The sequence below is a fragment of the Camelus dromedarius genome, chromosome 1 (assembly GCF_036321535.1).
Source record: "Camelus dromedarius isolate mCamDro1 chromosome 1, mCamDro1.pat, whole genome shotgun sequence".
NCBI classification, from domain to species: domain Eukaryota; kingdom Metazoa; phylum Chordata; class Mammalia; order Artiodactyla; family Camelidae; genus Camelus; species Camelus dromedarius.
Window position 1 is genome coordinate 122,826,047 of NC_087436.1, and position 23,147 is coordinate 122,849,193.

Genomic DNA, 23,147 nt, shown 5'->3' on the forward strand with positions numbered 1-23,147 from the left:
GGTCCAGAAACTGAGATTTGCCTTGGAGGAAACAGCAGGGTCGGGGGCTGGCTTGGTGCCTGGAGCCCGGAGCCCCTCCGCCCTGGAGGTGGGGGCAGACAGACCTGTTCCTTTCTGCCCTTGAAGGTGAAATGCATTGTCCTCTGGAAACTTTGAGTCTACCGGGACCCCGGCGGCTTCCCTCACTGGCCTTGTATCTCCTGCTCGGCCCTAGGCAGCCCCCCAGCCCCACAACAGCCCCATCACTCTTGAGCAGCCCTGCCCCCACCCCATGGCCCTGCCCCAGGAAGGGGCCCCTCCCAGCTCCTCCTCCTGCGGGCCTCCTGCCAGGGCAGTGCTGAGCTGGGTCCAGACGCGGAGTTAGTCCTGCCCCTCCCACCCAGGCACAGGGAGGAGGAGGGGGGCTGGGCGGGCGGGGGCAGGCAGAGGAGGTCCCTGTGGTGGGGCTAGGCCTGGCTCTTAGGGAAGCCAGGCTGAGGAGAGAAAGTCCATCTCCATTCTGCTCTGGGGATTTGGAGATCCTGCATCCACCCCCGACACCGTGAGTCTCCAGGCTTCCAGCCTCAGTGTCCCCATCTGAGCAGTGGGTGGTCACTGCCCCCAAGGGCCATTGCTGTCTGTCCAGCGCACCATTCCCTGCAGCTGCCCTGGGGGCCTGTGACCAGGTGGGGGTAGGCCGGGGGCTGTGGCCCATGCTCAGGGCTGGGGGCCAGCTTTCCAATAAAAGCAGTGAGTGTTTTAGCAAATGGAAGATCCTGGAAGTTGCTGAGGGAAAAGCAGTCCATGTGCCCAGCGGGCCTGGCTGTGCGACCAGCAGGGAGGGGCAGCTGCCCGGGCTCCCTGCACTCCCGGGAGAGGCGGGCATTGGCTGAGCACTTGCGGGGAGGTTCTCAGATGGCCCTGGAGGGGCCAGAGGGGGCCAGGCCCCTGCCACAGAGGCCACGGTCTGGGCACTGGCCTTCTTGGGGATGGAGTTCCCACAGCCAGAGGAGCAGTGGCAGGGCCTGGTGCTAGGGGTGTCACGTCGGGGCCTGGGTGGTGGGCAGCCGGGCCACTTATGAGGGAGGCATCCAGGTGACCCCAACCTCCCATGGCCACTGTCCCAGCAGGTAAACACATCAGGAGGCCTGGCCAGGCAGGGTGAGCCCAGCAGGTGTGGATGGGGCCCTGGGATGGTGGGTTCTGGGCTGCTGTTTGTGACCCTAAAGCCTGATGCCCATCCAGGGCCCCCAAGGGCCAGGCCCACTCCCCATGGCGCAGCTCTCATGAGAACATGGGCTAAGAAGCGGGATCAGCAGAGTTGCCTCTGGGGCTGCTGGGAAGAGGCCCCAGCTTGGAGGCCCCCCAGGGTGATGCCAACTCAGGCACCTTCACAGCCATGCCCTGGCACCTAGGTGCCCCAGTCCTCCACCCACTGAGTCCTGTCCACGTGCCCCCGAACCACGCCTGAGCTCAGCTGGGCCACACTGGGAATGGTGGCGAGGGCCCGGTGGGGTCTCCCACCTCAGCCAGAGATGGGCCTTGCCTCCCTGCCAGGAGCCCCAGAAGTAACTCAGAACACAGACCCCACTATGACTGGCTGTGAGCCCATGAATGGCCAGAACAGTCAGAAGACACAGGTGAATTCAGGAGGGCAGTTGTGCACAACATTTATGTCCAGAACTTGGCATTTTTCAAATTCAAGCAGCTTCCAATGAAAAGAGATGCTGAGGAGAATGCATCACTGACAACAGCAATAAAGATTGTACGTTGTCTAAGCAGGAACTTTGCTCACCAGATCCACAGGGAAAACCCCGAAAGGTGGCCAGTGGCCACGTGGCACCTTGGAAGGGCATGTTCTGCCCAAGAGGGAGGCCAGCACCCAGGGGCATCATTTCATCCTGAGTTCATTTAAATGTGGTGCCAGCCAATTAAAGCACCAAGAATTTCTCTATAAGGTGAGTTGGATAGAAGGTCAATGTTGCAAAATCATGTAAGAAGAGCCAAGAAAAGTCTTTTGGGAAGGAGCCGTGAGGACCCTGCCTCTCCCGGGTGTCAGCAGGCTCTCCCACGCCCAGGGGAGCGGGGCCTCGGCGCAGGGGACGGAGGCGCGCAAGAGGCAGCAGCTCCACCGGGGCGGGCGGGTAGGGCTAACAGCGCCAGGCCACCCCCTCGGGTTCTTACCCCAAGGACCTGTGGCAAAGACAGTTGACGCCCCTCAAATATGCCAGGGGCCCCCAGCAAGGGGGTGGAGGTTCACGTGACTGTTCCTGGCCAAGGGCAGAGGCGATGTTTGTCACCACCGGGGAGGCAATTAAAAACCGAGCGCTATGACCTAGAAGCCAACAGTCAAAAGAAACAGCTGAAAGAGAGAACGGGCGAGCAAAGACTCGCGTGCACGGTTTCCTAGTAATTCATACAGACGGCTGGCGGGCACACGCCTAACCCCAACCCTCACAGGGCAGCAGGGAAGCAAATCCAGGTGAGACCGGGCTTCACACCCACCCGGACGGCCGCAAGCAGGTGCTAACAAGAGCTGGCAGGGCGCTGCGGGGGCCGAGGTCCGCACGCCCAAATGTGAGACAGTCACCACGCGGCCAGCAGTCCCACTTCTCAGCGTAAACCCAGGGTCCGGAACTGTCCACACAAAAATCCACGCACAGGTGCTCACGGCAGCGTTCACAGTAGCTGAAACGCGGAGCCAGCCCGACGTCATCGACAGACGAACCCAGCGTGGTCCAGCAGCCCCAGAACACTGGTCAGCCCTGAAAAGGAGGCCTGTCCTGGCTCCTGCGTGGATTTGGATGAAACCTGAAAACATCGCGTGCCGCGGAAGACGCTGTGCGGATTTCTTCTGGGAGAGATGGAAAATGTTTCGGAACCAGAGAGAGGTGACTGTCGTAGGAACTTGCGAGTAAACTACAAGCCACCCAATCGCACACTTTCAAAGGGGGAATTCAGGTTTTGTGCGTTACATCTCAGTGAAGCCCCTGCTTTGAGAAGCACCAGTGTCCTCCGTCCATCTGTCCCTGGGGCCCACGCCAAGGCGGCAGCACCAGCGAGGTGGAGGCTGTGCGGGTCCCTAGTGTGGCGGCCCGCCCCCAGACTGCCCTCCGGCGAGGGCGCTTCTCCGGGAGGCTGTGCCAACCCTCTGCCCTTCTTCCCATAGTGGAGCCTCCCACGTGGCTTTGTGGGGCCGGCCCTGCGCTCCTTGGATGGTGGACGTAGGCCTAGCTCCCTGGAGGACCCCACGCCCCTGTCCAGGGGGATCACCCCGGCAGGAAGGGTCCTCCTCACACTGCAGGCCGGAAGGAACGCCAGTGGGGTGGAGGGTAACCCCCTCCTCACAGAGCAGGCGTCAGCCCAGGGAGGAGGGGGAGGGGAGGAGGGCTCCTCCACCCCACCCCACCTTGCTGCTCCCCTCAGCCCCTCCTGTTCTCCCCTCCCCTCCCCCCTCCCCTCCCCCTCCTCCATGCTCCCCGCCACACCTGCTCTGCTGGTGTCCCCTCTCTGTCCTCCCCACAGGGCTGCCCTTTGGAGCCGGTCTTGGGCAGGGGCAGTGATGGACGGGGCACACACACCTGGCCTGCAGCTGTGGCCTCGGGCTTTCCTGATGAAAGACAAGGGGCAGCCGGTGCCAGGCGGGCTGCGCCGCCCTGATGGGGAACAGCTGTTAGCCTCGGGGCTGCCAGCGGGAACCACATTCCCTAAGCAGTTAGCTCATGGTTTACACATTCTCTGCAGACTGACGCTATGTCACGGGGAGCTGGACAGATCCTGGGTGCCAAGCCAATACCCGCCCAGAACCTCTCCTTCAGGACCTGGGCCCCAGGCTGCTTGTTTTGAGGCCAGACCTCTTCCTGGGGGCCACAGCCCCTTGCCCGGGGGCAGATCCCTGCGCTCATCGCCCTGGCCCTCCCGGCGCCCCCGCTCGAGCCCCCCCAGCTGCTGGAGGTGATCTGCTCCATCACCAAGATGTTATTTATTTGTGACGTAATCAAGCCGCCGTTTTCCCCATCAACTGTAAATCTGGCTTTGTCAGTCAAGAACTTCTCACACATTCCAGAAGCTGACTCCAGCTCTCTTCTGGACATCAGATGACTTACTCTCCACGTCAACAGCACACGGATGGGATGTCCGTGGTTTTAGGTGTGTTCTGAGTTGTGCAAACTCCACCACCAAGGTGAGCTGGCACTTCATGCTTCTCACGTTGCACGTTAACTCTCTCACCCTACAGCCCCCACGAGGCAGGTGTGGGACCCAAGGCTGATGCTAAGTCACCGCCCAGGGCCACGTGGCTGGCGACAGGCAGGGCCAGGATCTGGACCGGGGGCCCTGCCCCTTGGCTCCTGCCCTCCACGTGCACCTCAGGTGCTTCCACAGTGACTGTTGCGGGAAGCGTGTGCACCTGCTGTGTCGGGGTCTAAGCCCTCCCAGAGCTGAGTCCTTCCACCCGCTCAGGCCTTTGCACTGCAGAATGTGTGGCTCTGCCCGTGGAGCCTCTGTCACTGTGAGGAGACCACTGCTCACCACGCCCGGCCCCGCCTGGGACGCTGAGCTCTCACTGCGCACACGGTGGGGCTGCGCTCAGCCCCCTGCTGCCAAGTGAGGCCTGGCCATGCGGTGACCACGAGAACCAGACAGGGCGACGTGGGCCACTTCCTGGAGCCGCTGTCTCCCAACCTTCGCCTCCTGCGGGCCGGAATCTGCAGCCTAGGCCACAGCCCCCGGCTGGGGTGGGTGTGGAAGGAGCCGGGTCCGGGTGTGGGGCCGTGGAGCGGCCAGCAGGCAGGAGCGCTGTGAATGCCTTTGGCCTTCCTGTCACCCCACGGTGGGGGCTGCTCGACACCACACCGTCGCCTCTGCTGTGAACCGAACCTCCCCACTCCCGTCAGTAGGAGACTGTCGCTTCAGGAGTCGCCCGTTCTCGCGTATTCGTCTGGGATCGTTTTTCTTACTCATTTTTAATTTTTAAAACTAGGATGCGGGGCAGTCTTTAGATTTACAACCTCTCCATACTCATAGTTCTACTATTTCTGAAGTTGCTGTCACTCATTTGATTTTCTTATCTTACTGCATTTGCTAGAACCTCCAAGAAAACCTTGAATGACAACAAAGGGGACGATCGCTGGCTGCTCCTGCGTTTTTGAGACAGTTTTGAGTTTCCCGCGTAGCAGCGATCTCGGCCTCCGCCGTGGGCAGTCTTTTCTTTCTTCTTCTAGTTTAGTGTTATTAGTAACAGTGGTTGCTGAGTTTTGTCTCCTTTCTTTCCAGGGTTTATCGATTTGGTTTGATGGGTGTGCTACTTTGTTCCCGCAGTTGCTTGGGTGACTCGTTGGGCCGCGGGGAGCCTGGCCTTGGCCGGCCGTGATGCGCAGCCTTGCAGGCGTCCTGGCTTCTGTTTGCTAGCCCCTTGTTTGGGTTCTTTCTCATCTTCACTTATAAGTGCTTTTTTCCTATAGCTTTCTTTTTTTGCACTACATTGAGTTTTGTGTCAGATTCCACTGGTTTCTTGAGGTGAATTACATTTTTCCACCTTTTTATGTGTCTTGGAAAAGTTAAAATAACCCTGGACTAACTTTCCTTGTAACTTCGGCTGAGCTCATACTCAGCTGTGAACATGTTTCCCCGTCCGTTCACCGTGAGCCGTCTTGCCGGGTCCCCGTGTCTGCGCACTCGTGTTCCACGTTAGGTCACTGCGGTAACGGGCATCCCGGGGGCTGCCCGTCTGCTCCGGGCTCTGACGGCCGCCCAGACTTGCGGGTTGTGCTCCTGTGTCTCTCTCCCCGCATCTTCTGTCCCTGGGTCCCCTTTCTCCTTCCTAATTATAGGTGGGTTTCTAAATTTTATACACAAATTCTAACTGAGGCCATCCTTCCTTAATCAGGCTTTGGGGCAAGGCCAAAGGTTTCCATTTTATTTGCTTTTAGGAAAAAAAAGCTTTATCATTTCTCCTTTTCACTTGTTTGTTTTCTACTGAATTTCTGGTTTTATCTTCGTAATTTTCTCTTTCTACTTTTTAAAATGCACCTGATTGCTCTCGTTCTAATTCCCTGGGATGGGCGCAGCGTCCCCACTGCGGGCCCCTCCCCCGCGCGTCTGGGCGCCTGGGCTCCGCTGGGGCGTGTTTACACCGTGGCTTTCCAGAGAGCCTGCGTGATCAGATCCGACTTTCCGCTTTACCTAAGGGCCACCTAGGAAGCGACTTGCTTAGCTCCTCAGTGGTTAAGATTGGGGGTATGTTTGTGATGCTTTTTGCTAATTATTTGAAATTTTGTTGGATTATAATAAGAGCATCTGGTTAGCCTCCTCTCCTGCTAACTGAGGTGTGGGCGAGCCCACGTCACTGCCTCGGAAAGCACGACATTTTCTCTCTGAGGAACATGAGATCTGCGTCCACACCCACATCTGCTTGTGTTTTTCAGTTGCCACGACACCTAGTTATGAAGAGATGGGGAATTCCCGTGTGTGTGTCCGTCAGCCCGTGTTTTACACTTCAGTGGCTTTGAGTTTAGCCCTGTGTTTTCGGGCACATGTGTCTACAACTCCCTGCCGTCCATGCGCTCACTGGGCGCGCATGTTAGCGTGACAGGGAGCACCTGTGCTGGCCTCCTCGCCCGCCCCACTCCCTGCCCACCCAGCCTCCCTGGACGTCACCTTGTGTCCTCTGTTCTGATTTGCAGTCATCGCTGGTCTTTTTCCGGAATTCTCCTTGGATGAGGCTTGTAGGTGACAAACACATGGATTTTTCTGTGCTCACAGTGACTAACCCTGGGCTGGTGTGTCCTGCCTGGGCATGTACCCTCCTTCTGTGACCTGGAGGTGACTTTTCACCATCCTCTGCCTCCAGGGCTGCAGATCAGATCTCCAGGCCTCATTCATATTTCTTGAAGTAACGTGTTCCTTCTGTCACTGAGCACGAAACTGCCCCCACCCTGGCTGCACCACCCGCCCATCCGGGGAGGGCATGGCCCAGGAGGAGGAGAAGCTGGGGCCCTGAGAGGCACTGCCCTGAGGGGACGTGCCCAGGGAGTGGAGGGGCCAGACCCGCCCTGGCCTCTCTGGCCGCAGAGAGCACTCCCTCCTGCAGGTGTCCCCAGTGGGGAAGTGGGAGAGGCTGCTCACCCCCCCACCCTGGCCAGTCCCGGCAGCAGGCCGCAGCTGGGCTCCCTCTGCGTGTGACTCCATGGCCCGCAGAGAAGGCAGAGGACGGGTGGGTGAAGGGTGGTGGATCAGGTGGAGGGAACACCCCCAACTCAGACCACAGCAAAGCTGAGACTGACCACCTTCAACAAGAGGAGTGCAGGGCAGCCCCCCGCCAGGCCCTGTGGGGTCCAGGGGCATCCTCTTCCCTGCTCGGCTTTCCCCAGGGGGGCTGTGCCCCCAGACAGCAATGAGACCCTCCCAGACCTATGGGGAGGACCATTGGCTGCGGTCAGGATGTCAGGACATTAGTGTCCAGTTGTGGCCCCTCCCCCATGGAGGGCAAGACCCCCAGATCGGGGTGGGGCCCAGAGAAGGGAACAGGACAGGTGGTCCCGAGGAGGACCTGAGGAATCTCTGGGCCCAGGTGGCCATTCCCGGTGACTCAGGCCTGAACGCAGCCACCAACATGGGAGCACCCCTGACCTGACCCCAAGAAGGACGCCTGCCCCTGCCACCCCAAGGGATTCCTGACTGAACCAGCCTCCTACCAGCACAGAGCAGCAGACCCAACGCGGACACTGCCCGACACCTGGTCAGCACCCTCTGAGCCACCCGGGACTCGGGGGTCCTCGAGGCAGCCGAGGGGTCTGGGGGGGTCCTGCAAGGAGGGACGCTGGCCGGGCAACTGCTGACGTTCAGCAGTGACAGGTGCCAGCATTGACGGCCCGTCCAGGGCACTCCGAGCCTTGACGTTGGAGGAAGCTGGTGGAGGGTTCAGGCAACTCAAGCATGTCTGCAGCTTCTCAGAGTCTAAAATTATCCCAGAAACAAAATTTTTCACAAGAATCTTGACAGTAGAGCTGGCATGGAGAGAGGCGTTTGTGATCTGCCTGGAGGAGCCCCGTCCCCCCATCTCCCCCTGGTTCCGCCCAGAGGACACCGAGCTCACCAAGCGGTGGATGCCCGAGCCACCCTCTCCCGGTCCCGACACAGGCCCTGGGACCTGGGGGGGGGGGCTCTGCGGCCCCCGCCCCTGAATCGACCAGTCCTCTGAGCCTCAGCCCCCTCACCTGTGTGTGGCTGCTGGCGGGGCGGGTGGAGGGCAGGCAGATGGACTTTCTCCAAGTCCCCAGGAGTGAGGCTCACCTTCTGTGCTTGTGAGACACCCTGCAGGAATGGAGCGGACGCGTCACCAAGTGCGCGGGGGGCTCCGAGCCCCCCTCCAGGCTCTGGTCTCCATGGTCTGTGGGGGCAGCAGGGGCTCCACTTCGGGGCACCCTCCCAAATTCAGGCATGTGGCTCCCCACAAGCAGAGTCCTGGAGCTGTGAGGAGGGTCGGGGCTCCCCGGGCAGCTGGGGGGACCCAGGACTCTAGGAGGTGGTGCAGACAGCCTGCAGGGTTGGGGCGCTAGAGAGTGGGCGGCAGAGGTGCCCCTGGGCGGGTCAGGCCTGGTCAGGTGCCCTGGGCAGGGAGGGGCTTGGGAGGGTATGGGCAGGCCTAACCCCCAACATGCCAGCCAGGCCCAGTCTGGCCCAGTCTGGCCCAGTCTGACCCAGTCTGGCAGAGCAGCAGGAAGGAAGTGCCTCAGAGACCTTGGGCGTCTGGGGACGGGGGTCCCCTGCCTCCTGAGCATGCACTGGGGTGGGGGCCACTGTGGGCTGGGGCCCTGCCAGGCAGCCCAAGTGCGTACTTGTCCTTCAGTTGGCTCTGGCTCCGGCTCCAGGCCACGTGAACAAATGCAACCCACATTTCCGCTCTGCCTGTGCCCAGGCAGAGAGCCCGCCACCACGAGGCTGGAGCCGGACGTTGGGCTGCAGGGAGGTGGGCCAACAGCGCTCGCTCAGAGTTTCCAGGCTGGGAAGTGGGTCCTGAGTGGGAGGGAGGCCTCCCCTGGTCCTCCAGGGTGCTGGCCTCGAGGGGCTGGGGGCAGGAACAGCCTTGCCAGGAGGCAGCTGAGGGACAGGGACAGAGCCTCCCCTCCACTGCTGGAGCCCCTCCCCCCGGGGCTGGTCCTGAAGCTCCCACCAGGGGTCTGCCCCTCAGATGCTGCCCACATCGGCGAGGCTGGAGGGAGGACCCCTGGACCCGGGGCCATGGGGACTGATGGCCCTGAAGACTCGGACTGGGACACTCCCAACATGGCCACCCGGGCGGCTCTGGAAGTCCCGGCCCAGCAGTGCAACACCCCTGCCTCAGGACACCAGATGGACAGCGGAAGCGCGGCTCCAGGCACGCTCAGGCCACTGATGAGGCCAGCAAAGGAGATGTGGGTCCCGGTGGGGAACCAGGAGCCAGGGCACTGGTCCCCTGGGGGCACAGGTGACATGAGCACCCGGCTTGCTCAGACTCGCCAGCTGCAGCTGCCGTGGACCCTTGGCTAATGTGTGAACCGAGGTCTTGGGAACAAGCCCACTCACGCCTCCCCTCACCTACCAGCTGCGAGCCAAACCTGGGTGGGCAAAGCCCAGGGGCGACACAAGCCTCACACCCTGCCCCATCTGTGGCATCGCAGACGTGGCCCCGGGGGCCGGGGTTCACTGGGGGTGGGACGCTGCTGCCTCTCCTGCAACTGGGTCGTCCAACCTCCTCCCCTGGACTGCGAGCTCCCGGGTCTGCTGGGCAGAGGCCCAGGAGTGGAATTGCTGTGTCGTGTGGTAACTTCATGCCTGTTTTGAGGATGTGCCAAACTAGCTTCCAAAGCAGCTGTACCATTTCACACTCCCACTGGCAAAATAGGAGGATTCCAGTGTCTCCACATTCTCGCCAACACTTGCTATTATCCAACTTTAAAAAAAATTATATCCATCCTACTGAGCTGGCATCCCATCATGGTTTTGATTTGCATTTCCCTAAGCATATTTCATGTGCTTGCTGGCCGCGTGTGTGTCCTGTCTGGAGAGATGTCCATTCAAACCCTTTGCCTATTTTTATTGGGTTGTCTTTTTATTATTGAGTTGAAAGAGCTCTTTATATATTCTGGATACTAAACTTTTATCAAACATATAATTTGCAATTATTTTCACCTAAATTGTGGGTTGCCTCTTTTTCTTGCTGGTGCACAAAAGGTTTTCATTTTGATGAAATATATTTTATCCATTTTTCCTTTGGTTGTTTACATTTTTGGTGTCAAATCTAAGAAACTGTTGCCTAATCCATGGTCACAAAATTTACTCCTAAGATTTTTTTTGGAGTTTTACAGTTTTCGTGTTTACATCTATGTCCTTGATCTATTTTGACTTAAACTTTATGTATGGTGTGAGGTGGGAGCCAACTTCATTCTCTTGCCCCGTGGACGTCTGTTTCTCTCAGCAACACGTGGAGACCTTTCCTCTAGTGCGTGGTTTGGGCGCCCTTGTCAAAAACCACTTGAACATGAACGTAAAGGCTGATTTCTGAACGGTCACTAACGCGCCCGCTCTCGGCCAGGGCCGCGCCGTCCTGATGCTGCAGCTTCGCAGTGCGTCTTGAAGTCGGCAGGCATGCGGCCTCCCACTTGGTCTTCTTCTGGAAGCCACCTGGGCTCTGGGGCTCCTCACAATCCCACATGGTTTTCAGGAGCAGCCTTTCCATTTCTGGAGGGAAAAAAAAGCAGCTGGAGTTTTGATAGGAATTGTAATGAGTCTGTAGATCAACTTGGGGAGTGTTTCCATCTTAACGGTATTAATTCTTCCGACTAACAACCATGAGGTGTCTCTCCACGTACTGGATCTTTCACTTGCTCCAACAACGCTCTACAGCTTTCAGTGCACGAGCCTTGCACTCCTCTGCTTAAATTTACTCCTAAGTATTTCATCCCTTTTGCTGCTGTTGTGAATGGAATCACGCTCTTAACCTCATGTCCAGATTGTCCATTGCTGGTGTGTAGAAATGCAGCTGATCCTTGTGTGTTGACCTTGTATCTGTAATCTTGCTTTCTAACTTACCTTCACTAGCGCTGGTATTTTCCACACAGCTTTCCTATGATTTCGTGCACAAGAGCATGTCGCCTGCAAGCAGAGACGGTTTTCTTTTCCTCTGTCACTGCGCCTGCCTTTCACCTCACCTTCTTGCTGGTCTCCCTGGCCAGAGCCTCCAGCACGACACTGCAGAGAAGTAACAGGAGGGGCATCCTCGTCTTGCTCCTGCTTTAGGGGGACGCTTTCAGGCTTTCAGCGTCCAGCACGACGTTAGCAATGGGTTTTTCACAGACACCCTGTGTGAGAATGTTCCCTTTGGGTCCTAGTTTGTGGAGTGCTTTTATCGTGACAACGAGTTGGATTTTGTCAAATGCTGTTTTTGTTTCTATTGAGATGATCGTGTTTGTCCTTAATTGTATTAATATGCTGTATTACATGGATTGATTTTTATATGTTGAACCAACCTTGCATTTGTTTGAATAATCTTTTTTTTAATGCTGCTGGATGCAGTTTGCTGGTGTTTTGTTGACCATGTCTGTATCTGCACTCATGAGGGATGTTCATCCGCAGTCTTCCTTTCCTAGATGCCTTTATCTAATTTTGGTTTTGGGGTAACACTAGCCTTGTAGAATGAGTAGGGAGGAGTTCCCTCTTCTATTCTGGGGGAAGATTTGGAGAAGGATTGGTGTTAATTCTTCTTTGAATATTCGGTGAAATTCACCAGTGAAGCCGTGTGATCCTGGGCTTTGCTTTATAGTAATTTTTTAAACATTTCTAACTCATTCTCTTTGTTACAGGTCTGTTCAGGCTTGCTGGTTCCTCTGAGTCAGCGCTGGTAGCCTGTGTCTTTCTAGGAGTTTGTCCATTCCTTGCAGGTCACCTAATTTGTCGGCACACTGGTATTCGTGGGACTCTCTTGTAATTCTTTTTTATTTCTGTAAGGTCATTAGTAACGTCTCCTAGTTCATTCCTGATTTTAGTAATTTGAGTCTCTTCCTTTTTTTCTTGGTCTAGCTGGTCAATTTTCTTGATGTTTTCAAAGAACCAACTTTTGTTTTCATTGATTTTTCTCAATTTTTAAAATTCTCTATTTCATGCATTTCTGCTCTGATATTTATTATTTCCTTCTGTTTGGTTTGGGTTTGGTTTTCTCTCCTTTTTCTAGTTTCTTTCGGTGGTCAACTAGGTTACGAATTTGAGATCTTTCTTATTTCCTTCGAAGCACTGCTGTGCTTCATCCTGTAAGTTTCTCTGCTTCATTCTGTAAGTTTCTGTTTTCATTTTCATTTACCTCAAAGTATTCTCTAACTTCTAGTGTCATTTTTTTTGATCCATTGGTTACTAAGGGGTATCATGTTTAATTTCAATGTATTTTTTGATTTCCCAAACTTCTTCCTGTAATTGGTTTTTTAACTTCATTCCACTGTGGTGAGAGAACATACTTTGTGTGATTTCAGTCATTTCAGGTTTACTGAGACACTACATCACACGCTCTGTTCTGGAGAAGCCCCACGTGCACTGGGAGTGCCGTCGTTAGGGGGAGAGTTCTGTCTGCTGGGTCCAGCTGGGTTACAGTGTTGCTCAAGTCTTCTGTTTCCCTTTGATCTGCTGTCTTGTTGCTTTATCCGTTCTTGAAAGCAGGCTACTGAAAGTAGAGAGTCTTTTCCAACATCCAGTCATTACTGTTGAATTGCCCATCTCAGCCCTGACTTCTGTCTGTGCTTCATGCGTTGGGGGAGCCCTGTTTTAGGTGCATATGTGTCTGCTACGGTTATGTCTCCCCAGTGGGAGCAGCCTTCTATCACAGTAAAATGTCCTTCTTTGTCTCTAGTAACAGCATTTGTCCTCAAGCCAGCTTTGCCTCGTACTGGTGCAGTCACTCCAGCTCTCTTTTGTTTACTCTCTGCATCCTTTGATTTCAACCTATTTGTGTCTTTAAATGTAACGTCTGCCTTTTGCAGACGGCACATAGTAAGGTCATGTTTTATGTTTGTCCACTGTGCCATTCACTGTCTTTTAATTGGAGCGTTTGTTATTTAATTTACATAGAATCTTTAACTTGTAGGTGGGATTTAAATCTGCTGTCTGCTGTGTCTTCCGTACCTGCGGCAACCTTCTGTTCTCTGTTCTTCCGTACTGCCTCCCTTTGTGTTAAACAGATATCTTCTAGTGTCTCATTTTAATTCACTTGTTTTTTTTTTTTAATTTTTACTTTTTTGTATACATGTATTTGATAGAAGTATAGTCAGTTTAGAATGTGTCAGTCTCTGGTGGACAGCACAGTATTTCGGTCAAATAGGAACACAAATATATCTGTTTGCATATTCATTTCCCCATAAGTTACTAAAAGATATTGGATAGAGCTCCCTGTGCTGTACAGTGTAAACTTGTTGTTTATCTATTTTATAAATAGTAGTTAGTATCTACAAATCTCAAACTCCCAGTTTATCCCTTTCCACCCTCTTCTCCTCTGGTAACCCTATGTCTGTGAGTCTGTTTCTGTTTTTGTAAGTAAGTTCTTTCGTCTTTTTTTTTTTTTTTTTGAGATTCCACATATAAGTGATATCATATGGTATTTTTCTTTCTCTTTCTGGCTTACTTCACTTAGAATGACATTCTCCAGGAACATCCATGTTGCTGCAAATGGCATTATTTTAGTCTTTTTTATGGCCGAGTAGTATTCCATTGTACAAACATACCACATCTTCTTTATCCAGTCATCTGTCAGTGGACATTTAGTTTGCTTCCATGTCTTAGCTATTGTAAATAGTGCTGCTGTGAACATCGGGGTGCAGGTGTCTTTTTGAATTAAGGTTCCCTCTGGATATATGCCCAGAAGTGGGATTGCTGGATCATATGGTAAGTCTATTTTTAGTTTTCTGAGGAATCTCCATACTGTTTTCCACAGTAGCTGCACCAAACTGCATTCCCACCAGCAGTGTAGGAAGGTTCCCTTTTCTCCACAGCCTCTCCAGCATTTGTCATTTGTGGGCTTTTGATAATGGCCATTCTGACCGGTGTGAGGTGACACCTCACTGTAGCTTTGATTTGCATTTCTCTGATAATTAGCGATATTGAGCGTTTTTTCATGCGCCACTTGTTTCTTTTACTATGTTTTTTGAATTATTTTCTCAGCAGTTTCGCTGTGATTTATTGCTGTTGCTGCTTATTGTTATTTGTTTAGTGACATTTCTAAACTAATTCTGTAAAACCTGTCTTCTCTGCCATGTGTGGTCACTAAGTCTGTTTCATCAGCTTAGTGGTCAGGTACTGCCCAGACAGAGATTTCCTTAATGCCTGGAACCAGTAAGTCTCCCGGTCTTTTTGATGGGGCTCTGTGGGTGTTGGGCTACACTTTTCCCCTCAGCCAGGCAGTTGACAGCCCTCAGGTTTTCATTCTAATCTTCCTGGTTAGTTTCCTGTTTGTCCCAACTGTTATCTATAACCTCAGGCAACCACAAAGTTCATTTTTTGCCTGTAATCATTTTCCTTTCTTTCTTTCTTTGGTCATCATTTTCAACAATCACCCTTGAGGAAAAGGCTTTTCATACTGGGTGAGCTTGGAACCAAGTCAGATGCAGACAGCCTTGCAAGGGGGATCTTCCAGGACACCACCAGACGGCTCAGATGATGACAGGTTTGTGGGAAAGCTGCTTTGACAGTGCTCCAGCTCTGGTCTGCTCTGTCCGGTGGCGGGGGGCAGGGGGAGGGTGGGCGATCAGTGTTCACCGTGGATGTGAGTTGTTATTTTCAAGGCTATTACAGAGCTGGAGAGCGGAGGATGGGCCCAGGGCAAACTGAAATACATCCCAGCTTGGACAGGACGTGAAGAAACTGGAGCCTTCGTGCACCGCCGGTGGGAACATACAATGGGGCAGTCACTGTAGACGACAGTGGAGGGTCCTCAAAAAATTAAACAGAGAATTAATTACCACAGGGTCCAGCAATTCCACTTCTGGGTATACAGCCCACAGAACTGAAAGCAGAGTCTTGAAGAGATACTTCACAACCATGTTCACAGCACTGAGACGAGGATGCCACCCGAGTGTCCACTGATGAGTGAATGAGCAAAACGTGGTCTCTACACAGTAGAATATGTCTCAGCCTTAAAAAGGAAGGACATTCTGACTCCTACTAAAATCAGATGAACCCGAGGACACTATGCAGAGTGGAATAAGCCAGCCACAAAAGGACAAATGCTGTGTGATTCCACTTACACAAGGTCCCTAGAGGAGTCAGTCTTGCAGACAGAAAGCAGAATGGCGGCTGGCGGGGCTGGTGGGGAGGAGGGAGTTACTGTTCAGCAGGAACAGAGTTTCAGTTTTGTAGGATGAATTCAGGGGACGGGTGGTGGCGACGGCCGCACAGTGGTGTGAAAGTACTCATGCCCCTGAGCTGCGCACTTAGAGGGTTAAGATGCTAAAAACCAAAAACCTCATATCTTGTTCTTATCAAGATTCAGCTAATTTTCTTGATTGAAAAACAAGAAACAAAAAACAACTCTAAAGCCTGCTGCAAGCCTTCGGCTAATTTCCAGGGTGCTGAAAAAGCTTGTTCTGACCATTTGGCCTGTTGTCTCCCTGCTTTTACGGATGAGTGTTTTCAGAGGTCCATCCTCTGCCTTTTTTGCTGAGGTCCTGGCGTCTGAACTGGGATGAAGACACATGGCAAATTCTCCTGCACAGACAGGCCTGTCTTTATGGGAGGTAGGCGGCTGCAAAGGAGGGAAAATCCGTGTTTACAGCCACATAGAAGCAGCTCTCTTCCCAGACCTGTGGTCAGCAGCTGCGGCCGGCCTCCTCGGGACAGTGGGAAAGTGGGGCAGAAGGCGTTACTGTGAGACTTGGTGAGTGTCTTGGCTTCTCTGGCTCTCCTGCAAGCCAGGCTTGATTGCAGGAGTGACCCTTACAGAGGGCAAGCCAGCTTGCCAGGCCCCCAAAGGGTGCTGTTGAGGGGGGGCGCTCCGCTCACCCAGCCCTGCTTCTAGCGTCTCCCTGGACTGCAGAGGCCACAGAGCTGAGCCTGGGACCTGGGTGCCTGACCGGATTCAGCCTCCACCAACCAGAAGAGCTCGGGGAAACCTGAACCCAGAATGGAGTGGAGCGGGGCTGGGGGTTTCCAGGCAGGTGGGGCCTCAGGAGTTGGTGGGCAGCGTCCGCCTGCGGCTCTGGCCTGGAAGTCCTTCTTGGAACTCAACCGCCTCAAAAGTCTGTATGCTGCCTGACTCGCAGGCAGACCCCTGTCTGCTTAGGCAGCGGACTTCTCTGCAGGAGGTGCTGTGACTGTAACCAGGCCGGCTGACCAGGTGCCCCTGGGGCAGGGTGGGAGGGGTCCTCTCTGAGACCCTCGATGGGTGGAGCTGGGTGCGCACAGGGAGGAACTGCTGAGACAGGATGGGGGGGCGGGACCAGTGGGCCCCCCGGACTGTTAGGACTGGAGGCCTGTGTGTGCTGTCTGCGGCGTCCGGTGGGGACGGGGCCCTCTGTAAACGTCTGGTAACAAACCAGCAAACAAAGGGGGGCCTGTTGACTGGGGAGACCCTGGGGAGCCAGACTCCCGCGGAGGCAGCGTGTCCCCGTGGGGCCCCAGCGAGGCGGCCCCGCAGGCCTGTCCACGCCCGGGGACAGCCCTGAAAGAGCCCTTGTCACACAGGCCTGGAGGCCCCCGGACCGGAGGCAGCGCGAAAGGTCCCGCTGGAGCCCAGCGCCCCTCAGCACCTGGGTTCTGGGTGGCGCCACAGCGCCACAGTTGCCTGTCCTCGGCAACTCCCACATGGACCCTGCAGACTCTACACCCCACTGAGGGCCGGCGTGAGCAGCACAGACCACCCCTCCCCCGACTGCCCCGTTGGGACAAAGTTGCACAACTGCCCAAAGTCCACCGTCAGCAATGCTGGCTCGTAAAGGACGCCTGTAAAACTACAAACACCCTGGAGGATGGGCCTGGCAAGCGCTCCCTGGTGCTGTAGGCAAACCCAAGCTACACAGCCCAAGGGCCCGGGGTGGGGAGGCCCTGCAGCCACCAGTCATGGGGGGCGAGCGGGTACGGAGAGCCGGGGAGGTGGATGTAGACAGGACCCTGGAGCCAGAGGGGAGGTGGCTGCCGGCAGGGAGTGGGGGTCTGCAGAGGCCACAGCCCTGGCCTCATTCTCCTGAAACCTCGAGGGGACTGACCATGGAGTGAGTGACAGGACAGGACCCTGACCCGAGTGTCAGCACATCACCAGGCACTTGCTAATGACAGGACTCCGGCTACAGGATGCGCCCAGTCCCCCAGCCTCCCCAGTCTAGGGAGTAGGGCTGTGTCTACTGGGTTTCTCCTGTGTTCCCAGTGCTGAGACCCAGCAGTGCTCGACACGTGTTCACAAATGGATGGATTCGAGGGGAGGAGGAGGGAGGGCCCACCTGTGTGCACAGAGGAACCTTCTGTTTGTAGGGTTGCAAATGCTTTCCAAGTGCTACCTCACTTGATCCTTAGTGGGAGAGAGAATGTAGCATCCTGGTTTGCAGAAGAGTCTGAGGGTCAGAATGGTTTTCAGTGAGTCCAGGACTGTCAGTGTAAGCAGGGTCTCTCCCACCTGAGATCCCGCCTGGGCCAAGGGGCCACAGGTTGCCTGTTCCCAGGCCTCCCTCCGTGCACCTCTCTGAGCATGGTAAAGAACTGGCCCCCTCCCGTGTCCCGCTGAGTGAGTCACAAGAACCCCTCAGGCATGCTCCTGGGGCACACTCCACTGCCAAAGGAAATGCCTCGCTGCCCCCCCCCTCTGGCCCCTCCCTGCAAACAGAGGGTCCCAGCCTTCAGTCCCCACTGGCCACACGTCGGGTGGAGCCCTGGGGGCAGAGCCTATCCTCGGGGTGCAGGGGGCTGGGATGGAGCCCCCTGGAAAACAGTGCGGACCCTGAGGCCACCCCTCTACCCCTGCCGGCCAGCGGGCGAGGTATGGCTTGTGCCGGAGTCAGTGCAGTGTTTCCTTACTTCGGGGACCGAACAGTCCCGGGCCCACCCCACTTCCTCTCCTCAAACCCAAACCAGCCACTCCTCCAAGGACAGGCTTGCCCTTTCTGCCCACCTGCCCTCACGTCTGACAAGGCTCCCCCTCCAGCTACATCTGTGAAAGGCTGGCTTTCCGCTCAGATACCAACCAACACTGCACCTCCTTGGCCTGAGCGCCCGAGCTGGCCTCACAGGCCAGGGGCTTCTGGGAAGCCACACAAAGGTATCTGCACACATCACCTTTCACAAAGGTTTCCTTTTGAAAAATACATCTGTTTTTCAGAAGACACTGCAGTTTGTGTTAACGTGTAACAGGTTTCTGTTTGCTACCTTTAAGTAAGGCGAGTACCCTGGGGCTTCCGGCAGGCCTCGATCGTGGTGAGAATCGACAGGTAAAACACACACACAGACGCACTTTGGGTTCTCAGCGACTGTTCAGAGTGTAAAGGGTCCCGAGGCCAAATGTTCGAGGGCCGCTGAGCCGGGATCTGTCCTGAGCCTTAGAACCTGGGGTCCGAACGTGGCGTTCGCAGCTGCTCCCCTGCGGCTGTGCCACTTACTTGAAATACAGGTTAGATCATTTGTTTTTGTTTGCCTTCTATTTTTGTTGATTCTATTTATTTTCTCTTTCTTTTTTTGAATACGTAAACCGTTAACGCGGCTTCAAAAGCGAGAACGAGACGCTCCCTTCCGAGCGTTGCCGCTCCCAGGGCAGCTCTTACACGTGAGACCGGCCCCTGTCCTTGCCTCCCCGGCTCCCGGGCTGTGACAAGGGTTCCGGAAACATTCTCCTGACAGTGAGCAGGAGTAACTTCAGAATCTGCTGGAGCGCCTCCCCAGGGAGGGAAGTCGGGGGCCCGGGCCGCCCCTCAGCCCTTCGGGGAGGGCCGCCGCCTGGCTCTGATTTCCTTTGGAGGGACAGCGTCCAGATGCCCTGGCCAGCAGTGTGGGTGGCACGGCGGCTCTGTGCATGGCAAGGAGGCAGCCGTGTTTGCTGAACCCTGAGCCCCAAAGCCAGGGGTGCCTGAGGCCAGAGGCCCCACTCCCTAGCACTGGACTGACGCCAGGCCCAGCCCTGCCCGGGGCGAGGCACTCGCTTGCTGCCCAGGGCTGCGGGCAGTGGCACCACCTCCAGGGAGACACTGGGTAGGGCCTGGTGGGAGGAGAGGACTGGGAGGGAGAGGAGAAGGGGTGGGCGGGAGGGAAAGACAAAGGAAGGGGTGCGGCAAGCGGCGGCAGCGCCCCAGGGAGGAGTGACCTCAGTGCTGGAGCTGCATCTGCTGAGCGTCAGAGCAGGGCTGGCAGCCAGGCGAGCTCCGGGCCCTGAGGTCCCTTCTCTCCTCTCCCCCTCATCCCAGCTGCTGCTCGCTGGTGGCCCTGGTGGAGGACCTGGGACCTCATTGGTGGCCGGGGACTGTCCGCGGCATAAATTGGAGCTCTGGGCTCTGCTGGGACCTTCGGCTGCCCAGGGCCCTCTGGTCACTCCAGCTGGGTGAGTACTGCGTGTGCCGTCCCCACCCTAGACGCCCCGGCCTTCTGGCGCCTTCCCCTCCCCCTGCCCAGAGCCCCGCAGCACCCCAAGAGGGAGGCCCAAGTGTGCCCTCGAGTCCGGGGCACGCCATCCTCGTTTGCCAGGGTTCCCTCAACCGCAGTGCCAGAGGCATGCACTCAGGACAGCCGCAGGGCGCTGAGCCGGCTGTAAGCTCCTGGTGCCAGGCGTCCGTAACCTGCCAGGCACCTGGGTTCCTGTAATCCGACCCGGCGTGGCTTTCCAGCCACCCGGTCAGCCCAGCCCAGGCCAGGGGGGGACACGGATGGATGTGCCCAGCCGTCCTCAGAGGCCCATACCCACGGGTCCGTGCTGCAGGGCGTCTGGGACCTCCCTCCCTCCTCTCCTCCTAGTTGATGGAAACCCCGAGTGCGGCTGTCACCAGGGGCAGGGTCCTCTGGGCCCTCCTCCTGGCCACGCTTGGCTCCTCAGCTGGACAGCCACTTGGGGGAGAGTCCATGTGCACCGCCCAGGCCCTGGCCAGGTACAGCATCACCTTCACGGGCAAGTGGAGCCAGGCGTCCTTCCCCAAGCAGTACCCCCTGTTCCGCCCACCCGCACAGTGGTCGTCCCTGCTAGGTGAGTGCAGCCCCGAATGTCCAGCAGTGACTCCCCCACCTGGGAGGGGACAGTCACCCAACGGTTGCACTGCACTTCACAGTTTGTAGGGCACTTTCATCCAATTCACTTCAGTGCAGGAAATGTTGCGAAGTGCCGACTGTGTGCTGGCAGCCACATTCTGGACTTTGAGGATGTGGCGGGGGTAGGGTGGCCAGGGTCACAGGCAGGGCCAGACACTGGTCACACCAGCGAGGTGCCGGGCAGCGCGAGGCAGCCAGCAGGACATCTCCTCTGCACATGGCGGGTGGACTGCAGTCTGGCCATGCTGGGGGAGGCAGGACGGGCCCACTGGGCAGGCTGCTCATGAGGCGGGTGGCGCCCACAGGGGCAGCGCACAGCTCCGACTACAGCATGTGGAGGAAGGACCAGTATGTCAGCACCGGGCTGCGGGACTTCGCAGAGCGGGGCGAGGCCTGGGCCCTGATGAGGGAGATCGAGGCGGCCGGGGAGAAGCTGCAGAGCGTGCACGCGGTGTTCTCAGCCCCTGCCGTGCCCAGTGGCACCGGGCAGACCTCCACGGAGCTCGAAGTCCACTCCAGGCACTCGCTCGTGAGTGGGGCGGCCACAGGAGGGAGGGTGTGGGGTGCGGTGACCCCTGGCTGAGCACCCGGCTCCCCAGGTGTCCTTCGTGGTCCGCATCATCCCCAGCCCCGACTGGTTTGTGGGCGTCGACAGCCTGGACCTGTGTGACGGTGACCGCTGGCGGGAGCAGGTGGCTGTGGACCTCTACCCCTATGATGCTGGGACAGACAGCGGCTTCACCTTCTCGTCCCCCAACTTCGCAACCATCCCACAGGACACGGTGACCGAGGTGAGGGCCAGCGGTCCCCTCAGGGAGGCGGCTCTCTGGGTGCCTGGCTCTGCCCCTCCTTTAGAAGATACCCCTGTTGGTCGCGTCCCAATGGACAAGCAGCTGCATCGCAGGGAGGGGGCGGAGGCCACGGGCCACGGAGGAGAGGTCGGGGCCGTGCTGCGCGGCGCCAGAGGGGCCGCTCGGGGTCTGCTCTCCGCACTGCCCACTGGACCCCCAGCTCCAGCTCGCGACTGGGTGACTTGCACACGTAGGCGCTCCTGTTCGCCAGCCCTCGCTGACACCCTCCCCTCCCCCAGATAACAGCCTCCTCCCCCAGCCACCCTGCAAACTCCTTCTACTACCCGCGGCTGAAGGCCCTGCCTCCCATGGCCAGAGTGACCCTGATGCGGCTCCGGCAGGGCCCCAGGGGCTTCGCCCCGCCTGCCCCGGACCTGGTGGGCAGGGGCAATGAGATTGTGGACAGCCTGTCAGGTAAGCCTGGTTCCCGCCGTGGGGCCGCTCCTCCCTTCCCTGCCCTTCACGTGCAGGGTCCCGGGCACCATGCGCTTGAGCTGGCGGGCGGCCGAGACACCCAACCCTGGCCACGTGGGGACAGGAGCGCCCCTCAGTGTGTGTGTGTCACTGAGACGTCAACGCCGCTGGCCTTGAGCCCCCGCACAGCTCTTCTTGCTCAGCCTTAGAAAAACCCTCCGAAGTGAGTGTCTACCCTGCTGCCCGCGTGCACCCCCACAAGGGTGACAGTCAGGGCCCAGGCCCCGCCCCGCCTGTCCACCCTACGGGGAGCACCCTCTCGCCAGCCACACTCACAGATGAGGTCACAGAGCTGGGAAATGTCGCTCCGTTCCAGAGGCCATGCGGGGGGCGAGGAGGGGGTCAAACCAGGAGAGGCCGCGGGGGCTCAGACGCTGTCTGGGCTGCGTGAACCTGCGTCTCTGAGTGACTTCAAAACAGGATCAGAGCATCCGGTGAGGGACGTGGGTCCTGAGAGACTGGGGTTTGGTTCACGCAACCCCAAACTGAAGAGTCAGTGTTTTCGGCTGAAACCTTTCCAGCCTGCAGCCCAGAAGTGCGTCTCGGGGGCCCAGCCCGCTTCCCCAGCGTCCCAGCTGACGGGGAAGACCTGCGCCAGTGGGTCCCTTGGGGCCCTCCCCACAGGGGTCCAGTGGAGGCGGCAGCACCCACCACGGAGGCGGGTGCTGGGCAAACGTGGGTCTGTGCTCCCGCAGCGGTCAGCTGCCCAGACGGTCAGTGACTGGGACAGCAGAGCAGGTGGTCAAGGCCCTGCCAGCCTGTGCCTGCGTCAGAGCGTGGCTCACAACACGTCCTCCGCTCCCCTGGCCCCCACCGGCCCCCGAGAGCGGGCGAGAGCCGTGTCTAGCCCTCAGCGCAGAAACGCTGACCCAGGTGCCTGCGGCGCTTGTAGGAGCTGCTGTGGCGGCGCCGTCCTGCGGTCCACCCTAAACCCCGGAGGAGCACCTAGCGCTCCCTCACCAAGTTGCAGGCGGGCTCGTGTGAGGATCGCAGGCCCCTTCTGCCCCGAAGCCCCTCCTCGCTCACTGCCTTCCCTGTGCTCCGTCCAGCTCCAGAAACGCCGCTGGACTGCGAAGTCTCCCTGTGGTCGTCCTGGGGGCTGTGTGGGGGCCCCTGCGGGCAGCTGGGCTCCAAGAGCAGGACTCGCTATGTCCGCGTGCAGCCCGCCAACCAGGGCGCGCCCTGCCCGGAGCTGGAAGAGGAGGCCGAGTGCGTCCCTGACAACTGCGTCTGAGATTGGCCCACGCGGCCGGCGAGCGGTCACCAGGCTTGGGGCCGAGCAGGGAGCAGCCGGGGGTGTCCTTGCCTCTCTGAGCTCCGCTGGGGGCCGGCCCTCTGCCCAGACATGCCCGCAGGGAGGGAGGACCATCCTGTCAGCAAGCTTCTGGAGCCCGACATGTCCACACCAGCGGGAGGGTGGCTCCTACCCAGAGACCGCTGGGCTGGGCGGCAGGAGCCCCGAACCTGCTCAGCCACAAAATACCTCAGACCCGGTGGCCCAGAGCCCCGCCTGCGCCCCCCACCCCACCACCGCGGGTCCCATCCCTGGCCTTGAATAAAGACCGTGGTCTCGGCGCCCTGGTCTCCTGTTTGCTGGGCGGGGGGCGGGGAGGCAGA

At 57.6% G+C, this 23,147-nt stretch overlaps 1 protein-coding gene across 3 annotated transcripts; it reads left to right on the forward strand.

Annotated features, from left to right (window-relative positions):
* The first annotated feature begins 477 nt into the window (after positions 1-477).
* Positions 478-23,105, forward strand: SPON2 (spondin 2). Of its 3 annotated transcripts, XM_064488946.1 has the most exons (8): positions 15,474-15,868; positions 16,010-19,161; positions 19,374-19,507; positions 19,918-20,143; positions 20,511-20,734; positions 20,805-20,996; positions 21,296-21,470; positions 22,580-23,105. In XM_064488946.1, the coding sequence occupies exons 4-8, from the start codon at positions 19,921-19,923 to the stop codon at positions 22,762-22,764; spliced, it is 999 nt and encodes a 332-aa protein (XP_064345016.1). In that variant the 5' UTR covers positions 15,474-15,868; positions 16,010-19,161; positions 19,374-19,507; positions 19,918-19,920; the 3' UTR covers positions 22,765-23,105. The 3 variants fall into 3 exon arrangements, with proteins under 3 accessions (XP_010992223.1, XP_064345016.1, XP_031295049.1); XM_010993921.3 differs by lacking the exons at positions 15,474-15,868; positions 16,010-19,161 and adding an exon at positions 478-541; XM_031439189.2 differs by having other exon boundaries at positions 15,474-19,161.
* The last annotated feature ends 42 nt before the right edge of the window (positions 23,106-23,147 follow it).